This window comes from Antechinus flavipes, chromosome 5, assembly GCF_016432865.1.
Source record: "Antechinus flavipes isolate AdamAnt ecotype Samford, QLD, Australia chromosome 5, AdamAnt_v2, whole genome shotgun sequence".
In the NCBI taxonomy this organism is placed as follows: domain Eukaryota; kingdom Metazoa; phylum Chordata; class Mammalia; order Dasyuromorphia; family Dasyuridae; genus Antechinus; species Antechinus flavipes.
The window spans coordinates 142,326,101-142,348,929 of record NC_067402.1 but is presented as its reverse complement, the minus strand read 5'-3'; the positions used below and the strand labels follow the sequence as shown (position 1 = coordinate 142,348,929).

General features: G+C 35.7%; 1 protein-coding gene across 1 annotated transcript in view; it reads left to right on the top strand.

The window, feature by feature from the left end:
• Positions 1-331: 331 nt before the first annotated feature.
• PRKAR2B (protein kinase cAMP-dependent type II regulatory subunit beta) overlaps positions 332-22,829 on the top strand; it is a 134,835-nt gene continuing 112,337 nt past the window's right edge. The window contains exon 1 of the mRNA XM_051962644.1: positions 332-805. Within this exon, the coding sequence (XP_051818604.1) occupies positions 511-805 (295 nt within the window). The 5' untranslated portion in view covers positions 332-510. The remainder of the gene's footprint in view (positions 806-22,829) is intronic.

The window sequence follows — 22,829 nt, the reverse complement described above, 5'->3', positions numbered from 1 at the left end:
AAGGGTGGATGCGAGAGCGCCCCAGCACCGCTCTGCAAACGCTCTCCTCCCGGCTGCGAGGTTGGGGAGCTGAGTGTTCCCCGATGGGGCGGAGGCGCAACGCCCTTGCTGGGCGATGGTTGTCATGGTTTCCAGGGTCACATGGATGGGCGCTGCGCCCCCTCCCTCCAGCGAGAGCGGGCGGGGCGTGGGCTGGGCTGGGCTGGGCTCACGAGGGGGTAGAGGAGAGACAGGGCGGGCGCGGGAGGAGCTGGAGATGCTGCCGCCCCTCCGGGGCCGTAGTTCCCTGACTGCTTTTCTCGAGAAGCCAGAGCGCGGGCAGGGGAACCGTAGGTGCTCAGTGGTCGGCCCTCACCTGCCTGCGGCTAGCTCTGTTGCCTCGGCTCTGGGCGCGCAGCCGGCGCCTGGCCTCAGTCCGAGGCTGCCAGCTGCCATAGTCGCCCCGGGGAAGGACGCGGTGCCCGTGGAGTCCCGCTGCCCCCAGCGGCGGGGGCCAAGGCGGCCAGCGCAATGAGCAGCATCGAGATCCCCGCGGGGCTCACGGAGCTGCTGCAGAGCTTCACGGTAGAGGTGCTGAGGCACCAGCCCGGGGACCTGCTGGAGTTCGCCCTGCAGCACTTCACCCGCCTTCAGCAGGAGAACCGGCATAAGGGAGGCCCTGGCGCTGGTGACCTAGCTGGAGCTACTGGGGGCGGCACCCCCAGCCGAGGGGTTAACTTTGCAGAAGAGCCAGTGCAAACCGAGCCCGAGAACGGGGAGGAGGAGGACGAAGAGGAGGAATCCGGGGACGCAGGAGCATTCAATGGTGAGCATTTCCCTTCTCTCACAGTGCCGAGGATGGACCAGACTCCCCCGCCTCTGTGTGGTCTCCCCCCTCTCTCCTGTCTCCTTCTTTACCCCGTTCTCTTCTTGCTATCTTTCCTTTTCCTTTCATTCTCCACTTCTGGCGCCCACATCTTTCCCCCATTCTCCTACCTTTCCTTCTCCTACCTCCTCATCACCCATTTCTGTCACTTCTCTTCGCCCACCTGCCATTTCTGCTCCTCCCGTGTCACTACCTCCTCTTTCCCCTCTTCATCTCTGGATTTTGAAGACATGAAAGAAAGAAGCCTCTCCCTTGTCCTTCAGCCTTTAATTTCCTGAGTTTAGAGAGGGCTTGGAGGGGGGGCAGCCAAAGAGGGCCCTAGAAATAACTTTTAATGGGATGGAAAAATGGATGATAAAAGATAAAAAGCCTCGTGTTATGCATGGAGCGAACTGAGGAACTTGCTGGCTCCCCGTTATCCCCTTTTTCTAGGCATCTGGAATGTCCAGAGATGAAAAATAGGATTAACATCCAATCCTTTGTTACTGCTGTTAATATCAAAGACTCTTAGGAAGGAGAAATGAATGAGGAACATTGTGAAAAACCACAACTGTCTTTGAAATAACAATTCATTACTTCCGACTTAGCCATTCTGTTCGATTTTTAAGCTTGGTACAAAAAGATAAGGACTTTTCTTACCCTGAAACCCTTGAGGCCCTTATCATGAAGAAAAGAGACAACAGCTTCTAAAATTTAAATCATACATTGAATGTAGTGTTATTTTCTACTTTATGTGTGAAGGAAAAACCAGTGTAGGTACCTTCTAAATCTTTAGAATGGAAAGCTGGTGAGTAATTGTAAGGGACTGTGCCAGACACCAAAACTAGGAAGAGAATGAATGGAAAAGAAAAAGGCATTTTTGCAAATAGCTGCTCCTGGCAAGTCCCACCCCTTCTGCTTACACTCTTCCAGCTCTACCATACACTCATCCTCTTTTCTTTTCACAATATGACTGAATTCCATCTCTTTTACTTCTCAGACATGTATTTTCTTGGTATTATGTGGCACATATACAAACAGCATTATACTGGATTTTATTTTCTCTGCTATAATATTGGGATTGTAATATAAATCTGCAGTGGATGCATTTAAATATAGGTCTTTTGAATTTCTTGCATGTTTCCAGAAAGACATTTCTTTTCTTTGTGGAATTATATGTAGAAAGGTATCCTAAGGTTACGAAAAGTCCATCATTTCAAGCTTATTCATAATATGCCGAAATAGTGCTGGATGAAAGAGAAGCAAGTATTTTCTCCTCACTCTTTTTCGGTGGACAGTTGTGACCCTTTTAATGTCTGTTAGCTCAGAGCAATTAGCATTGTTTTTTTGTGGAGGAGCTGTTGTGATCCTTTTAACGTCTGTTAGCTCAGAGCAATTAATCTTTTGGTGTCTTTTTCCACCACTGAAATTGAGTTTTCCTAGCAGGAACAAAAAAAGTAAAAGAAAATGTTGTGCTTTTATTTTATGGGAAAGAATAACAAATAATAGATAAAATCAAAAAGGCAGAGGCAACTAATGTTTCTATTATTCTTTCCTTGGAGGAAATTAGAAAAAGGAATTAGATCCTCAGACTATGAAACTCGAAAACAAACGGGAGAGGAAAGACTTAGTAGATGACTATAATAAACATTTTCTAAATGTATTCTAATATTAAACAATGTTTTTTAGAGTTGCATGGTGCTTTCTTGAGAGTGTAATTAAGTGAACAGAGAACTTAATACTGGAGAAAGGAATCCTTTACCTGGTTTAAAATCCTGCTTCTCATACCTATCAAATGAGTGACCATGGGCACCTCACTTCTTAACCTTTAAGCAAACCCAGCCTAACCTCTAAAGCAGCAAATTATTTTTAAAAATCATTGGTTTTCAAGGTCAAGGGAGTTTTTATACAGATGATAACAAGTTTTGAAAGAAAAAGAAAACTTTTTATTACTGTTTATTGCACTGAATGCATATTATTTCATTTTTATCTTTGCAAAAACAAATCAACTTGTTGACAATGAAAGATATCCATGTTTTAGAGAGTTGTAAATTCCTTGAAGGCAGATATTTTAGTATCATTGGATGTCAGCACATAGTAAGAATTTAATAAGTATTAATTAAAGTATTTGAATAAAACCTATGATTTTATTGGTATGAAAAACTCCCTCTGTCAATACTAATCAGGATGTGCTTTGTAATTTATACTTAGATTAATTACTGAGGTGCCCAAAACTCTAAGGGGTTAAGTAGCTTGCCCAAAGTAACACAGCCCTTCCAAAAATTAAATTACTTACCCATCCAAAATTCACTGTACTGATTACAACATACTAAAAAAGGCAAGAGTTTTTGAAGGACTACCCATTTTGAGAACAAAATCATGAATAGGGAAATGTCAAGAGACTGTAAAATGAATTTAAGATAATGCCATTAAAAAAAAAGTCAAAGAAAGGAATCTTAAAAATGGTCCTATATATTTGACTCTTGTATCAAGAAAAAATCCAGAAAAAGAAATCATAATGTAAATCTGTAAATCACCTTGAAAATAAGTGAGTGTTGAATAAAGGTAGCAAGACAGAATGAAAAATAAGCTCTATCCATCTAATATAATTTATTATGGCAGAGCAGAAGGTCTGTGAGATCAAAGCATAATGTTAGATGTAATCTGGCTTGACTTTAGCATTTAAGTCTTTCTCAGAGGACATGCAAAATGTGCTGTTCAGCACATGAAAATGACACTACTGACCTTCAGTGGAAGCATTTCCTTTTAATTGTTTTTCTAATAAGGGTTAAGAATTTTTGTTCATCCATCTATACTCTTTCTTATTTCCATGATTTGAAATGTTGAGCATAATATGTAGCCATGGAACTAACTGCTTTTAGTTGAGGACAAGTGTGTAACCTGACCACAGTAGTACTGAGTTTTTGACCAAATAAGTCAAGTGGCCCAGATAATAAATTGGAGAAGTATAGTCTAGACTTGAGCTTAGATGTTTAAGGTAATTGTGACCACAGGATCATAGATTTAGAAGTAAAAGAAATCTTAGAGACCATCTAGTATATCTGTTTTTTTATAGATGAAGAAACTAAAGCCCACAGAGATTATAAGGTTACAAAGGTAGAACATGAAATAAGCAAAATCTGCATGCAAGTCAGACTCTCAAACTCCAAATGTAGTGTTTATAATTTCTTTGAACCCAAAATCAGGACAGGAAATTTGACAATTTCTTTTCTCTTTGGTTTTCACTTTTTTTCACAAGTTTTCATATCATCATTCAACTTTGAAATCTGTGTCCTACCCATATTCCTATGTATGAGTAAAGGTGGTAGTTGAAATAATTTTGAGTAGCATATCCAAAATCAAACCTAGAAAATTAGAAGTGGATGAGTTTTCTCTCTGGCATTATAAAACTTGCCATTATTAAAGCCAACTTCTCCATTTGGGCCTTCACTTTTTCCCTAGTTCCATATTCTTTTTTCTGTATACTTGCCTCTGTCCTCCTTCCCTCCTCTCCTTGGGTTCAGCTGATTATCAACTAATTCTTGATAATGTGATAAATCATAATTCGGATGTTAGCTGATAATGATTTGAAGTGTGACTTCTCTCAGGATAGTGAAAAATGGAAGACTTGGCATACTGCCTCTAAAAGGCTGATAATCTCTGGTCTGGACTGACTTCTTTAGGATGTATAATTGGATGGAAAGTTGGATTAGTACCCGACTTGGAATGGAAATGTTAAATTAGTCATGTGAGTTCTGCTATTTAATATTTTCATCATTTGCCTAGTGGGTAAACTAAACAACAATGTAACATGACAGAAAGTCTTCACTTTACTACTAATTATTTGCATGAATTAGGATAATTATTTATTTCTATCTGTGCTATAGTTTTCTCAATTATTAAATAGGGATAACTATAATTTATAAATGGGGCTATTGTGAATATAGAATGAGATAACAATTTGAAAGCATTTTAAAAAACAATATTTGCATATAACTACCAAGTGCAATATTTTGTTACACATGTATTGGGTTTGATATTTGTTAGTAAGTTCTGATATTGGGATAGAAATCTTCTTTGATATTACAGATAGAGGTTATATTTTCATCAACTTTGCACATGCTACCAAAGGATAATGGAATCAGTGGTGAGTGGTATCTGGGGAGATAGGACTGAAATTTAAAATGACCTTTGTAGCTTGGAGACATATTCAGAAATTACAACAAATCATAAGGACGAATGTGAGGTGATATGTCTAAGAAGAAAAAATAAACTATACATGTAGAATAGGAAAGAACTGTAGCATTTTCTGTTGATCATATTTCCTTCGCAATACACTCTTCTTTGATATTGTATGCTCTTGTCTGACCTCTGACTGCTCATTCTACCTCACACTTCACCCTCCCTCCAGCCCTTAAACATGGTTGTCCTCCAAATTTCTTTCTTTGGCTCTCTTATTTTTTCATTCTCTTGGCAGATTTATCAATTTGGATAACTTCAATTACTAACTCTGCAGGTGACTACCAAAGCTTTTTCTCTAAATCTCCCCAAATTCCCATGTTTTCAGTACATTTTCATATCATCATCATTCCTCTGGCATTCGAAACTCAACATGACCAAAATACATTGTCCATCAGAAACATGATTTTATCTCTAACTTTTGTACTTTGGATGATGATACCATTATCTTTTTATGCCCCACATGGATTTCTCAAAGTCATCTTTGATTCTTTCTTTACCACTGCCAACCACATCTAATCAGCTGTCAGCAGTCCTTTGATTCTGCCATTTTGTTCACTGTCATTCATAACTCATTGCTTCTTACACAGAATATAATAAAAGCCTCCTATCATTCATCCTGCTTCAGGCCTCTCCCTTTTCTAAACCATAATTTATATGGCTGGTTGTGTAGATCATTGTCTTGATGTCATTCATGCAGTCAAAAACCCCTGGTAAATTTCTTGTTTACTGAATAAATATAAATTTTTCGTCCTACTATTCAAGACTCTTCACAATCTGGCTTCAGTTTCAGAAAAAGAGTACTAGACATTGCCTTTTAGTAAAGAATGATTTGGGCAAATTTGTGCTTCAGGAACATCAGTTTGCCAGCTATGTGATGCATATATTAGAGAAAGAAGAGATCTGAAACAGGGAGACCAATTAGAAGACCATTGTGATTATATCTGTAAGGACCTGAACTAGGGTGGTAATTGTGTGAATAGAGAGAAGGTAATGGATAAGAGATAAGGAATATAAAATGACAAGATTTGATGATGTATATAGGGTGAGTGAAGAGATAAGCACTGGAATATAATGCCAAAGATTTGAACCTAGGACCTTGACTAAAATAAAGAAGTTCAAAAGGTAGTATTTCAGGAGGGAAAAAGTTAATCAGTTTGGCATATTTTGAGTTTGAAATGACTGTAGCATATGTAATTTTTAAGAATCCAGTAGTCAGTTGGGTAATTCTGGAATGGACCTCAGGAGAGAGACTGATACTGATTTACTGGAGTAAATACTGATTTACAATACTGATTTGGGAGTCACCCTCATTGAAATAATAATTGAAGTCATATTAGTGAATGAGGTCAACTAGAGAGAATAGAAAGAGAATAAAGTTGGAGTCTTCTTCCACAGTTTTGGGCATATTAATAATGATGATCCACCCAAAGTTGAGGAATAGGAAAAAAGGAGAAAATCTTTAGAAGGAGACTTACAATGTCAAATGATGTAAAGAGATTAAAAAGAAAGATAGAGAAAAGATCATCAGATCTAACACATAGAAAGTCAATGGTAAGTTTGGAAATTTGTAAGGTTCTAGTTAGTTTTCTGGAGGTCCTCCAAATGGGCCTTGTTTTCAGCAGAATAATCACCACAAGAATAGTCAGAAATAAAGTCCAAAGTCTTTATTATCTCCATCACAGTCTGTCTCCTTCACCTGGGGCTGGGCTAGCTTTCTGAAGGACCTTTACATGGGCCTTGGTCTCAGTGGAGGAATGCAGGAGACAGGAGAGCCACCAGGATGGCGAGAAATGGAATGTCTCTCTTCCAGTCCTTGTTGGCTCTTATATGCCTTATTGTAATTACATCATTGCAGCATACTGATTATGTGTAAACTCAGAGAACCATTACATCACCAGACTAAGTACTAAGTATATATGTAAACTAGATAACCATTGTCTCATCAATTCTTCTGAATTAACACCTTGTTTCAAGTATACTTCTCCAGAGTTCTGATTCTCTACAGAAAGAGATGTTTCAATAAAGAAATATTGTTGAAAGCTAGATTGCAGAAAGTATAGAAGAAGAGAGCTCAAGGGAAAGAACTGAATCATGAATGTAGCCATATGGCTATTTGTAGAAGTTTGGCGGAAAAAGAAAGAGATAAAGACAATGTTGGAAGATACTATGGTCTGGTTAAGGTTTTTGTTCTGTTTTGTTCTGTTCTGAAGGAAAGAAGAGATGTAGATATATCTGTAGCCAGCATGGAAATTTGTAAAATTCATAATTGAACTAGATAATCTCTAAGGTCCAATCAAGAAGCTTTTATTAAACACTTGTTTTGTGCCAAGTACTGTCCTAGGTGCTGAAAATACAAATTAAAGAAATGAACCTGTTCTTTTGCTCCATATTCTTCCTCCAGAAGTGCAATTTGCAGGCCTTTATACCTTCTTTTCCTGTATAAAACAATTTTAGTCTTGAGTCTTCCACAGATGCTAGAAGCTTTCCTTTGATCCTCTTTTCTTGTGTGAATATTAGTCAACTCTATCAGTGAGATGTCCGCCCTACATATCAGATTCAGCTTTTCTAGTCATCTAGTCTGATAATAACCTTTACACTACTTAAACCCACCACTTATGTGAAATTTTTTCTTGGCAATATATTTACCAAGCACTTCTCCATTGTCCTTTGGGTGACACACAACTTGAATTCTTTCAGAAGCAGGAGTGTCCTGTGGCTTGAAGCCATAATAATATCAATAATTCAATATTATAATAATATCAATGTTATAGTGAAACCTTTGTTTCAGGTGAAAACAAGTAAAATCATTGCCTAGTCATTTCCCAGAGCATTTTAATTCACTCTCTCTTCTCTTGTCCAATTCTGAGTCCAGCTAATTATCTGACTCATTGTTTATTAATATCAAATTAGACATTAAGCAAAGAAATATATGACCACCAAAGGTGGACAAAGGAATTCCATAAGATCATTTGAGCACTGATTTTTGTTTATTTGTTTATAGCTTTCACATTTAATGCTTTATTAGAGAGATATAATTTAGCCAGAGGGGTAGTAGTAAGTCTGAGCAGAGACTATTGTCCTAATTCTGTGTGTGTGTGTGTGTGTGTGTGTGTGTGTGTGCGTGTGCGTGCGCACATACACTTGGTATTCAAACAAGCCCCACCTGTGCTTCCTGCTCAAAGCTCTTGAGGAGTTGTTTGGATAGAAAGATGGCCAAATAGACAATCACTGAGACACTGCAATAAGGTTTAAAAATGTCATTTTCCCTTGGAGTAGTCTGGATATCACTGTGTCTAAATGCCTCAGGAGATGTAGTCAGGCTTGGTGACAGTGGCAGTATGATAATGAGGTGCTCAAAAGTCTCTCTGAACTGTACCAGGAAAGCCTTTCACTCCTCAGTACTTTAGACGAAACCGAAGGACGGTGTAAGGATTGTTTAGCCTTGTTAACAAGGAAGGCAGCATGTTCTTCTCTGGAATTTTTAAAAGCAGGTCATATTTTTGTTTGCTTAGATTTTTTTTTAGTTCTTGAAATGAGTTAAGAAGAGCAATAAGGAAAATAGACCAAGGCAACTTCTCAATATCTCTCCCATTACTAAGAGTGACTAAGAATACTACTCCAGTGAAATGCCAGAAATATAAAATACTATTTTCCTCTGCCACTCACAGTTAAACTATCTACCCAGCAGGAAGTTGCAAGAAGTAATCATCAATTCAAGGATAGCAAAGAATAGTTGCAGATTTTATTTCAGGCAAATACCCATTCACTCACAGCTAAAATCCTGTTCTCTTTCTATGGCTGATAAGGGTTTTTAGAAGACAAAACTATTTATCAGTTCTGCCTTAGGTAGTGGTTATAGCAGCCTTTATATTGCTTTGGATAAATATTATATGTAGTATATACTACATAGACTAGAAGATTGAAAAAAATGTTGAAAGGGATTTTTGTTGCTGTTCTTGTTGTTTGAAGTGATTGTAGAATTCTTATGGAAGTCAGTAAGTCATCAAACATTTATGAAGCACCTACTATGTGCCAAGCACTATGCTAAGTACTGAAGGCATTATGCTATTGAAATATCTTCTTTATTCTACTTAGACCAGTATTTTTATTAGATTTAGATGAATTGAACTTGACAGTGTTTTGCTTATGATCATGGACAGGGTTTGTTGGGTTTTTTTTTAAGGTTCCCTAACCTGAATAAACATGAAAAGGTAAAGTATAAACTGAAAATTATATTTTTTGTAAAACAGTATTCTTTTTATATTTTTAGAAAATAAAACTAGTGGTTGAACCTTTAAGGAGATGAAAATAATTGAAAAGAAAAAAAGAAAATAATTGAAAAGTTACTTTTAAAAAGTAACAGCTAAATAATGGAATTTTACTTTAGAAGTAATAGAACTCATAAATTGGTATCAATATTGGACAACATTGGTTCTGTTTTATGAAAGTAGGTATATGCCCTGCTTTTATTTTAACAAGGCTTAAAGTTATATGAATTATCATTTTGGTTTATAATCAGATAATTTATACCTGCCCCATAATCAGAGAGCAGTTTTGAGATTCATATGCTCCTATATACTACAGCTTCTCACTTTAAAAATGAGCAATTACTATCTTAGTATGTAATAGCTTCTTTTAGAACTTTGAACAGACTTGTGCTCCAGTCAGATGAAACTGTCACTCTCTGTATTATTACATTAGAACCGTAAATCATATGTATTCAAAAATGTTTTCCTTCAGTGTTTGTTTTTTCATATAAAAAGGTTTATAATCTCAGCAAAGCAATAAATATCATGAAATTCAGACTATAGATATTAATTAAGAATTTAATATACACAAATATGAGTAATTTACATTCATAAATATGAGTAATCTACTGATAATTTATTTGTACTTCATTCAAGAAGTATTTATGTTAAGGACCCACTATATTGCAAGCACTCTTCCAGGTGCTTAGGGATATAAAGACCAAAAAACAAACAGATGTTTCCCTTAAGAAACTTATATTTTGTTGGAAATACTATATATACACGGAAGATTAAATATAATATACAAGGTATCCAAAAGATCTTAGCACATTTTTAAGCTTTAGTAGCTTGATAGTTTTATTGTTTATAGAATGTATAAAGTGGGGAGAAGGGGATAGAATTTCATTGGTACAAAGACCTCTCAGGTAATGCAGTTTGGCACCTTCTCTACAACTGTCTGTTTAAGAAAGTTGTCTAGAACTTTAAAGATTGTGACTTGCCTAAGATCAAAGTACCAAGACAGTACCTATACCTAGGTCTTCCTGGCCTGAAGAGTGGCCCCGTATTAGTCACACTATATTGTCTCTCATAAATTAGAGATATAAAATAAATTCTGAGAGAAGAAATTAGAAATTGGGAAAGGGGGAGTCAGCATAGGCTTTTCACAGGAAGGTATAATCTGAGCTAAGCCTTGAAGAAAATCTTGAAACTGAGGTGAGAAACAATCCCATCCTAGCCATTAGAGATAGCACTCAGATGGAAGATAGATTATGAAAAGAAGATAAATGTATAAAAAACTAGTAAAAGTAGTCTGGAGCCAGTTGTGAAAGTCTTTTAAAATTTTTTACTAATAGTTTTTTTATTGTTCAAAATACATGCAAAGGTAGTTTTCAATAGTTATCTTTGTGTTTCAAATTTTTCTCCCTCCCTTCCCTTCACTCCCCCTTTCCTAGACAGCCAGTAATTCAATATAAGTTAAACATATACAATATTTCGAATGCATTTCCATATTTATCATACTGAACACACACAAAAAAATCAGACCAAATAGGAAAAAAAAAGAGAAAGAAAAAAAAAAAGCAAGCAAAGTGAAAGTGTTTAAAAACCTACAAGCAAGAGGGAGGCATTGGATTTTCTTGGCAAAAGGAAATTACATATTCAGATTTGTTTTAGAGCTAACACTCTGGCAATAATATGCAAGGTTGATGTGAGAAAAGAGAGAGTGGATGTAGAGAAACTTATCATAGATGTAGAATTAAGTGAATGAATGAATCCAACTAGTTGCCTAATTTATTGATTCTACTTATACAATCAATCAACAAGCATTTATTAAATGCCTACTTTGTAACTGGCACTGTTCTAAATTCTTAGATAAAAACACAGGAAATGAAACAGCTTCTACTTCCAAGAAGATTACATTTTAGTGTGGAAGACAACTACATATACTTATATTTACAGAATAAATGTGAAGAGAATAAAAACAGGTAAATACAATGTCATTAAATACAAAATAATTTGGGAGAGAGGGCAGTAGTCATTGGGCATCAGGAAAAACTTCATGTAGAAAGTGGTTTTTGATGATGAGAAGCATGTTTTCAGAAAAAAAAAAACCTGGAAAGTCTTCCCTGAACTCAAGCAAAGTGAAATATAAACTAAATAATAGCAATATTCTGGGATGATCAGCTATAAATGATTTTGCTATTCTCAGCAGTACAGTGACCATAACTACTCTGAAGGACTAAGGATGAAATAATCCTATTCATACCCAGAGAAGAAATAGATTGTGTCTGAATACAAATTAAATTAAAAAGTGGTTTTTGAGCAGCATATCGAAGGGAGAGAGATTCGGTGAGGTAAAGATGAAAGTGTATCTGAGGTTTTGGGAACAAGCAGCGCCAAGGCATGGAGAGGAGAGAAGGAATATTGTATGTGAGGAACAGAGAAAAAGTCACTTCAGCTGAAATGTAATGTAGGAAGGAGAGTCATTTTCAATATGACTAGAAAGATAGGTAGGACTAGGTTGTGAGGGGTTTAAAAGTTAAAAATAAAGATTTAAAAGAGGTATTTGTATTTTATCCTGGATAAATGGGAAAATCTTACACATCAGTACTCAATTACTGCTCTAGTTCAGGACTTCATCTTGTCTTGCCTGGATGCTCAAATGAAATATTTATAAATAGAGCTTAGCATAGTCCCTGGCACAGAGTGTGCACTTATATAAATGCTTATTCCCTCCCCATCTTATAATTTTAATAGCTTCCAAATCAGTCCCTCCACTTTCAAAGTCTTCCCTTTTAAATCTGTCTTCCTTATAATTGCTAAACAACATTCCTAAAATACTGGTCCCACACCTTATCAATCTCTTCCTGAAAAACATTTAATGATTCCCTCTTACCTCTAAAACATAATAGAAAAATTTCAGCTTGGTATTTAAAGCCTTCCAAAATGTACCTTTCCAGACATATTTCATGTAGCTCCCTTCATGTGTAGACCCTTCTTAGGTTTAACTACACTGAGCTATTATCTATTGCCCAAACTTAACACACACAACAGGAGGAGGGCATTTCTCATCTCAGAGTCCAGCAAAGAGTTGAACTAAGTCTCTAACTTAGCAGTATTTGAAGAGAATACATCAAAAGATGCAAAGCTTTTTAAATCATTTTCAGTTACATTCATACAACTGTGATCAATAAAGAGGTGCTCATAAAGATCAGGATATGCTGTTTAACTTCACTGAGCTCCAGAGAAAGAGAGATACACTATAATGTTTTTTTCTTTTTTCCAAGATATTTTATTCCTCATGAAATAGGAATGTGCTTTAGGCTCATGTGTGAGATACTTCTGTAATGTCAACAGCCATCTGTTCCTGATAGCTCTGCTTTCTCTTCTTTTAAAGTCTCATCTTGGTATGCAGAGGCTAGCCTAATGTACTGAGAAGACCAATGCATTTTTAAAAGAACATTTTATTTTCTTCAGTTACATATTAAAATAATTTTTAATATTTTTGAAAAAGTTTTGACTTTTAAATTCTATTTCTCCCTTCCTCCTTTCTTTTCCTTTCCCTTCCCTGAGACAGTAAGCAGTCTGATATAGGTTATACATGTGTGTGCTATAATATTGATGCACACCAAAACTTAAAAAGCAAAGGCCTGAAGTTAGTCATTAAGTCATCAGAAGAATAACATACAACATCCCTCTTCCAGGATCATATGAAAAATGAAGACCTGTTCAGCAGATCACATTGTGAAGCTTTTGTTAGAGGCAGGGTATCTAGAGAAAAGGCACTTAGCAAGTTATGCAAAAAAGGGAAGTACCTGTTAATAATTGAAATGCCTGATGAATTACAAAGGTAGATCTAAAATAGATCTAAAATAAAATAAATGTGCTCAAGAGCCTTACATTTTTGGAGGGAGGTGGGAATCCAACTTATAGACAAATAAGTAAAAGGAAAATAATTTCAGAAGAGAAAGTACTCTCAATTGGAGACATCAAAGAAGGCTTAGCGCAGGAGGTGGAACCTGGGTGGGTACTTGAAGAAACAAAAAATATTAATATACTTTAAAATAAGAAAAATTGTTTGGAAACCAAATTTTTGACCAGAGGAGAGTGAGATGCACATAAGAAGATTATTTCCTGGATGTGTGGAATATGAATTAGTGATAGAAAAGAATAGAAACAAGAAAATCAGCTAATCCAGAAAAAAGGCGATAAGAACCTAACCCTGGGGAAAATGACTGAACAATAAAAGAAGAGAAGGGTATAAGATGTACTGTAGGAATGTAATTGAATATAGTTAACAGCTGGTAACTGATTGACTATATAAGAATAAAGGAGAGAAAAAATATTAAGATGACCCCAGGCTTATGATCTAGGGAAGATAATGATATCCTCAAAATAAATGGGGAAATGTGGAGGAAAAGTAGTTTGGAGGGAAGGGAAGATAATTTCTATTTTAAGCTTGGAATAACAGATAAGATATCCAGGTGCATATGTCCAGCAACCTGTCTGTCATAGATGTAGGATTAGTATTACAGATTATGAGACAGGATTTGAAGATAAGTTTTCCAGACTTCAAGTTCAGTACTCTGTAACACTACACTGCTCTGTATTTTTACCTTCTGAATCCAATTCTCCCTGTGCAGCGGGAGAACTGTTCGGTTCTGCAAATATGTATTGTATCTAGGATATACTGCAACATATTTAACATATATAGGACTGCTTGCCATCTTGGGGGGGGAGAAGGGAGGGAGGGGAAAAAACGAAACATAAGTGATTGCAAGGGATAATGTTGTGTAAAAATTATCCTGGCATGGATTCTGTCAATACAAAGTTATTATTAAATAAAATTAAATTAAAAAAAAAAAAAACCACTACACAACTCTGGAGGTTTGGCATATGTATCCTAGAGTAATGTTGAGGTTAATATTGTTGAAAGTTGTAGAGGTCAAATGAGAAGAATACTAAGAAAAGACCAGGAGATTTAGATCTAGCTCATGGGTAACTTTGAAGAATACAGTTTTAATAGAATCATGAAACGTAAGAAAGTGAGCACAGATGACTTTTCTAAGAATTTGGTTGTAAAAAGAAAAAGATGCATAGGACAGGATCTTGAGGGGTGGCAGGGTCGATTGAAGTTTATAAACTACAAAATCAGCTTATATTTATAGTTGATTAGGGGAATAGCCAGTAAATGAGGAAAATGAGAGAGGCAGGGACACACACACACACACACCAAGACAGGGAGAAAGAGATGGATAAGAAGATACACAATCAAATTCTTAACAAATTTGTATTATATTATATTCATTATGTGACATAATCTACATTTAAAAAGCCCTTAATAGGCTAGGATAAAAGCTTTCTGATGATGTTGAATGGGGCTAAATGTAAATATCTTTTCAGAGGTTTAGAAAATCAGTTGCACAAATACAGAATTGGCTTGCTTACTTAGTTCATGTAAAAAAAAAAGATTTAGATTTATTTAAATTTAGATAATTCTTTGCAAACTCATAATGACTCACCAGTGTATTATACCCACCAAAAAATCAAATGTGTGTAGGTTGCATTAATAGAAGTGTAGTTTCTAAAACTGTAAAGATCTCTAATCTGTCACTTGTCATTACTATGTTAATTCCTGTAGAACACAATTCAAGGAAGCTGTTAAACTAGAGGATGGTAAGTAGAATGACAGACCTCAGGTCATCTAATCTAAAAATAAGGAATGGATGTTGAAGATTCAAAAATAGCTGTTTTCAAATATTTGAAGATGTGTTTTCCAGAATCAGTATTAGAGTTAGTTCTAGAAACTTGGCATAACAGGGAAATTGTAAAGAAGCTGACTGTGGCTCAATAAATGATCTTATTAATCTTTTGTAATACTCAGATTCCTCTGATGGATCTGTGTGATCTCACTGATATTTAAAAGTTAGCTTCCAAACCACCTATTTCTGATAGTCCTATTCTACTTTTGTTTATGTCCTCCCCAGATTTTGCCACAGAGGCCCTATTCATTATGCTAGAAGGTTCATCCTTCACGCTTATCTTCTCATCTATCCATCTCCTCTCTATCATACAATTTCTTAATACAATTTCTCAATGCTATCTTTTAGTTCTGTTCTTTAGAATTCGCCTTTGGCTCTACATTGCAGTTTGTTCACACCCACTGTATGCCTTTCCACTACTCTCTTGGAGATGCTTTTCTTTAGTTCTTCAGAAGCAGTGGTATTCCATATCTCTGACATGTAGGCAACATTGACAAAACATTTATATTTAAAAATACCTTTGCCATCATGGAAAACTTGGGATCAGTAAAGGTGCTTTGAAATTTCCCCAAGACACTGGACCTACTGTCATCCTCTTTTTAAACTTTTGGCCAAGCTCATTGTCCATCTGTCCTGTCTTATTTCACATATATCATTGGACGAACTCTATAGGTTTTTCCATGCAAATACTTGTTGAAATCTAGACAATAGGTTTTTTAAAAATTTGTTCTATCATGTCAATGGACAGGTTAAACTTCTTTGACTGATTACAGATTCAGGAAGCTCTACAATATTTGGGGGTTTGATGTAACCAATATAATGTCATCTACAAATGTAGTGTCTGGAAGATCTCACCATCTATAGGAATCCTTCTTCAGTATGGAATGCTACGTTTCCTCTCTCACATTATCTCATTCTCTTGGTAAGCAGATGCTTATGTACAGAAGAGTATAGATGGAATAAATATGATGAAAATAAATAAATAAAATTAGTAAAATTAGTCAAAGGCAGATAAAAGGCCAGCGATGAGGGATCTATGGCAGAATACATTTTTTCCTCTTGGCTGGCTGATCGCGCTGGACTCGAGAGGAACGACTCTGGTGCAGAGAACACTTTGACGGACTTCAGTGGAGCTACGCCAGAAGCCCTCTCTCCGCGGCAAGTTGGTGGCTGGGCTCCCCAGAAGGAGATAAGAGAGACCTTCCATCTCTGTCTTGGTTGGAGGCAGAAGAAAGCAGAGGCAGAGGCTGAAGGACAGAACCTTTGGATTTGGAGACATCCGAAGGGCTCCAAGCCTCTAAACTGGCTTTGCTTTGAGAAGAACAAACTCCAACATTTGAACTCTAACAGAATGGTATTGGCAGTTTGGAGGATCAGAAAAGGCTTCACCCAAAAAGAAGGCTGGTCTCCAGCTGTCTTTAAGGAAGGAAGGAAGGTATAAATAATAAGCTGGACACAAAATTGTTTTGATCATAGAAATTTTGAGCTGAAAGATATTTGAGAAATATGTTGTGTCACAGCTGAAGAAACTGAGTTCCAGAGTCCCAAAGTCACACGAATAGTTCGTATTTGAACCTAGAGTAGCAGCCATGTCTCTGGCTACCCAGGGCAGTGTTCTTTTTACAGATGCTTTCTTCACAATGATACCCAAGGTCACCTTGTTAAATGTGAGGTGGTTTTTCAACTAAGGTCCTCCTGATTCCAGGCTCATATTCTATCTACTATGCCATCCTGCTAGATAAAATAAGAGTTTATAATTTTAAAAGTATAGATAAATTCCAAAAAAAAATTTAACATTCAAGTATAATACTTCATTTGTTTTTATAGGTCATAATTTTCCATTAAAAGTCCTATATTATTGTTGAATCAATCAGTAAGATTTTTTTATATGCCTCTGTACTTTGATATGTTACTAGGTACTAGTAGGCTACAAAAAAGGAAAGTTTTTATACACAAGGAACTTGCAATTTAAAGAGGGAGAGAAGATATATAGATATAGATGTCTAGATATGCAGATATTTATTTATATGAAACAATCAGTGAATAAGATAGCATCTTCTAGCAACAAAAGGTAACAGGATACAGTAAGAGAACTGTTTCTGAGTCAAAGAGCCCAAGTTAAAATCCTTCCTCCACTGCCACCTGTGTAACTTTGGCCAAGTGATTTAATCTCCATGAGCTTCATGCTCCTCATCTGTAAAGGCAGATTGCCTCTAAGTATCTTCCAGGTCTAAGTTTTGTTATCTTCAGTGGAATATTATAGAGAAAATTAGAAAATGGGATATTGAAAGCAATGCTAATTGTAATATACTGTAAGATACACAATGAATGTAAAAGAAATTAGGAAGAAGTCACTTCTTGTATGTTTGGGGAAAGGAACAAAAATTTATTTTGAGATACTGCTCTTTTGAAATTGCTATCATTTTTATTAGATTTTTTAAAAAATAAATTGTACTTACAAAATTGTACTTACAAATACTAAGAAAATTAAAATGCCAAACATGATAATTCTAGAAATTTGAAATAAAAACAAGTCATATTATCCCAAAAAGGCCTTTTTAAAAGTTTTTTTAATATGAAATTTATTCAAGTAAAATAAAGCTTTTTCTCTCTGCCTACCCCACTCCAGTTTCTTAAAAAATAAATCTCTATGGTACTTCCATGTTCTAATTCTGGAACATCTAATGTAAATTAAACAACGTCAGTTCCTAGCAAGAAGGATAAAATACAGTTTCTGGGATAATTGCATACACTAAGTCTTTTTGGCTTCACTTTTATGTAGAACATGTGTTTATATTTTGACCTTTTGTCTCTTTTTAAAATAAAATAATGTTTTTACACAGCAGTAAGCAGACTAATTTCTTGGGGGGGAGAGGTGCCAAACTTTTAAAGTATACATGGCACAGTCTATTGCTAAAATATTTGTAAATGTTAGACCAATTGTGTTTATGTGTTTGATTTTTTTTAACTAGCTTGTTTTCATATAAGCCCTGACCTGAAATTTTTTATCTCAAGATTCTTTCTACAAAATACTTATAGTAGAAACAGTTTGAGTCACTTTAAATTACTAGGTTACATAAATAGATTTTACTCAGTATGCCCCCCCCAAAACTCCCATCTCACCCTTACCCCTTTACAAAAAAAGGGGAGAATTAGTGATTGGCTGTTATTAGGAAGTTTTTATAGTGATTTCTTTCCTTTAGTCATTCTCTAATATTCTATATATCATCCTATAACTAAAAGGGCAAAAACAAGAGAATATAAAAATTTTTAAAGGTATGTAGCAATTGTTCAACCATATGGAACAAAGAAAAATTTTAAGTGATTCTCATTTCTATATTGACCCTTACTGCTCTGCATTAATTGTAGCAGAGTGTCTGGGAAGGGTCTCAAGAAATAGTTTTTAGATTGGCAATAACTGACAATTGGAACTCTAAATATGAGAATCTTTACCATTGACAAATGAATAGCTATATTGCTAGAGAAGATAAACTGTTATATTCTTGAATTTTTACTACAAATGAAAAAGGAAAGAATGAAGGAAGGAAGCAAGTGTTGGTAATAGCTAAGGTAAACTGCATCATTGGAAGATATATCCACATTTCACAGATTAGAGAAACAACAAAGGCAATATGAAGATTTGGGCCGGGGGGCGGGGGGGGGGAGGGACAGCTAGGTGGTTCAGTGGATAGAGCACCAGCCCTGAAGTCAAGAGAACCTGACTTCAAATCTGGTCTCAGACACAACATTTTCTATATGTATGATCCTGGGCAAGTCACTTAACCCAATTGCCTCAGAAAAAATAATTAGGTAGTAAAATTAAACTTTTAGTTAGAGATGAATCGTATGGAGACCTGCTTTAATAAGAGATAGCAATAGTTTAGCATTTGTTGCAATGATGGAGACGAGGTAATAAAATAAGGTGGTAAATTTGGGTGAATAGAAAGAAGGAGCCACATGGGAGATTTGTTGTAAAGATAGAAATGGTAAAATTTAGGGGTGAGGACAAATGCGGAGTCTAGAATAATGTCAGGATTACAAATGTGGGAAATTGAAAGGATTGTGATGCTTTTAAAAGACAGAAATAGGGAAGTTTGGAAGAAAGGGCAATTTAAAGGAGAAGATGATAAGTTTTAAACATTTTTGAATTTAAGGTGTCTGGAACATTCAGTTTGAAGTATCTAAAAGGCAATTGATGATGTGGAACTAAATTTCAGCAGAGGAACCAGGACTGGAAATATAGGTCTAAGAATTATCTACATGGTGATAATAGTTAAATCCTTGGAATGTGATGAAATTACCAAAAGAATATATAGAGAGAAATGAGAAGAGGGTCCAGGGCAGAACTTTGGAGGATATCCATAATTTGGGATTATGATGTAAATAAATGATGCAAAGCAAAGGAATAGTAGTTGAGCAGGTAGGAAGCAAAGCAGGAGAAAATCTTATGAAACTCAGAAAGAAAAGAGGATTCTAGAGAAGAGAATGCTCAATAATGTAAAATGCAGCATAAATGTTTACAAGGCTTTAGACTGAGAAAAGATCATCAGATTTATCAATTAAGAGACCCCCAGTAACTTTGGAAAATACATTGGGTATTAGAATGCTAAAGTAGGAAATCTAAAGATAACTGGAATAACAAGCAAATTTAACCTTAGAGTATAAAATGAAGTGGGTCAGAGACTAATAGAGTTTCATCAAGATAACTCACTACTCATATTAAACTTTTTCAACAACTCAAAAGGCATGGGCGTCATCAATGGTCAATATTAAAATCAGATGGATTATATATTTTACATCCAAAACTGGAAAGTCTGTATAGAATCTGTTAAATTATACCTAGAGCTGACTGAGTCAGATCATGAACTTCTTATTGCAAAATTTTTATTTAAGTTGAAGAATATAGGGGAAACCATCAGACCATATTGGTATGAACTAAATAACATTTCTTATGAAATGGAGCTGATAAATAGATTAAAGGAATTAAAACTATGGGCAGAGTTGCACAATATTGTATAGGAGGAGCAGTTTAAAATTCCAAAGAAAAACAAGAGTAAGAAAGCAAAATATCTGTCTGATGAGGCTTTACAAAGCAAAAGAGAAAGATATACCCAAGTGAATTTAGAATTCTAGAGAACATCAAAGAGTTGGAAGGTTTTCTTAAATGAGCAATGAAAAGAAATAGAAGAAAATAATAGAATGGGAAAGACAAGAGATCTCTTCAAGAAATTTGAGATATCCAGGGGAAAATTCATGCAAAAAGGAGCATGATAAAAGACAAAAATAGTAAGGATGTAATAGAAGCAGAAGATGTTGAGAAGAAGTGGCAAGAATATACAAAAGAACTATACAAAAAAGATTTTAACATTACTAATAACAATGGTGTGCTTACTGATCTAGAACCATATATACTGGACAATAATCTACATGAAGTCAAGTGGGCTTTTGGAAACATTGCTGACAATAAGCCTGGTGGAGGTGATGGAATTCCCACTGAGATATTTAAAATCCTAAAAGAAGATGCTGTTAAAGTGCTGAACTCAATATGTTTGCAAATTTGGAAAACTCAATAGTGTCCTAAAGAATTGCAGGGCATATTCAAATTATTGAAAAAAAATGTGCCAATTTCACATACCATCAAGGTTATTCTTAAGATTCTGCAAAGTAGGCTTCAACAATATATGAACCAAGAATTACTAAAAGTACAGGCTGATGTGCAGAGGGACAGAAGAACTACAGATCAAATTATCAACATTTGCTTGATTGTGAAGAAACTAACAGAGGTTCAGAAAAAAACTTCTACTTTTGTTTCACTGAAGCTTTTGACTGTGTTAAACACAATAAAATGTACATGGCAAGTACTTAAAGAAATGAGAATTTTCTCTCATACCTCATACAAGTCAAGAAGCAATAGTTAGAACTCAACATGGAATAACTGGTTGGTTTAAGATTGGGAGAGAAATACATCAAGGCTTTATGTTGTCTCCTTATTTCTTAACTTACATGCAGAGTACATCATGTGAAATGTGAGACTGGACAAATAAGAAATTGGGATTAAGTATATCAGAAAAAATAACAACAATCTCCAAAATGCAGACAATACTCTGTTGGAAATGAGGAATTAAGAGGCCTCTTGAAAAGGGTGAAAGATGGCTTGAAGCTTAACATTTAGAAAAAATTATCTTTTTATCTTCTGCCCCATCATTCTGGAATGTTGAGAGGAAAGAAATGGAAGAAGTCAGATTTCATATTTTGAAGTTCAAAGACTACTACAGATGGTGACTCTAGACATGAAATTTAAAAGACACTTGCTGCTTGGAAGAAAAACTATGACAAATCTGGACAACTTACTAAAAAACAGAGAGATCATCTTGCTGACAAAAGTGTGTATTACCAAAGCTATGGTTTTGGGGGAAGGGAGTCAAGATGGCAGAGTAGAGCTGAGCTCTTCTTGGCTTCCCTTAGAATCAATACCAGGTCAAGCCTCTGAACAGGTTTTAGAGTGACAGAAGTCACAAATATTTGGATTGGAACAAATTCCTAGCAGAAGATTTTTTGGAAGAACTTCAGGAAAGGTCTGTCTCAATCGGGCAGGAGGGAGGGGAACATGGTATAGGGAAACTCCGGGGCAGAGAGGCCTCCATCGGGAAATCTAGTGGGAGGCTCTTAGCCAAAATATAGAAGAATTGGCTACTCTGTCTTGGTTCACAAGCCAGTGGATCAGTAGACTAGATGTGAGACCTCCAAAGCAACTACAGAAGACAAATAGGGAGATCCTGAATTAAAGCATAACAAGCAGGACTTGTCCATGCTTACCCAGCATGGGAAGGAAGCCAGCAGCACCGGCCCTAGGGCATCATGAAGCCACTGTTGCTTGTAGAGGAAGTTTGGGGCAATCACTCCTTTGTCCCAAGAGCAGACCTCAATCTTTAAAAATGAGCAAAAAAAGCAAAAAGAGCTATGACCATAGATAACTATTATGGAGAATGGAAGAACAGATCTCAAATCCTGAGGACAGTAAAGGCAAAATGCCTCTGGATAAAACCTCAAAGGGTGCTATAAGTTGGTTTCCAACCCAAAACGCTCTCTTAGAAGAATTCAAAAGGGATATTAAAAGAGAGTTAGAAGAAAAATGGAGAAAGGAAATGAGAGTTTTGCAGGAGAGTTGGAAATAGGAAATACAGAAATTATTTGAAGAAAATTCTTTAAAAATACATTCAGCAATTTTTAAAAAAATAATACAACTCCTTAAAAATAGATTTGGGGAATGGAAAAAGAAAACAACTTGAAAAACACAATTGGTAAAATGAAAAAAAAATTCAAGGAACAAAACAATTCATTTAAAAGTTCAATTGGCCAAATGCAAAAAAGGGATAAAAAAAGCTAACTGAAGAAAATAATTCACTAAAAATTAGAATTGAACAAATGGAAGTAAATAACTCAATGAGATATCAAGAATCAGTCAAACAAAATTTAAAAAATGAAAAAATAGAAGAAAATGCAAAGCTAAAGAAAACTGAGTGCAGCAGAATCAATGCTTTCCTATTGTGGCTCTGTAGAAGACTTTTGAGAGTTCCTTGGACAGCAAGAAGATCAAATCAGTAAATATTTAATGATATTTATTCAGACTATTTATTAAAAGGTCAAATACTGAAGCTGAAGCTTAAATATTTTGGCCACAAGATGAGAAGATAGGACTCGTTGAAGAATACCATAATGTAGGAAGACAGAAGT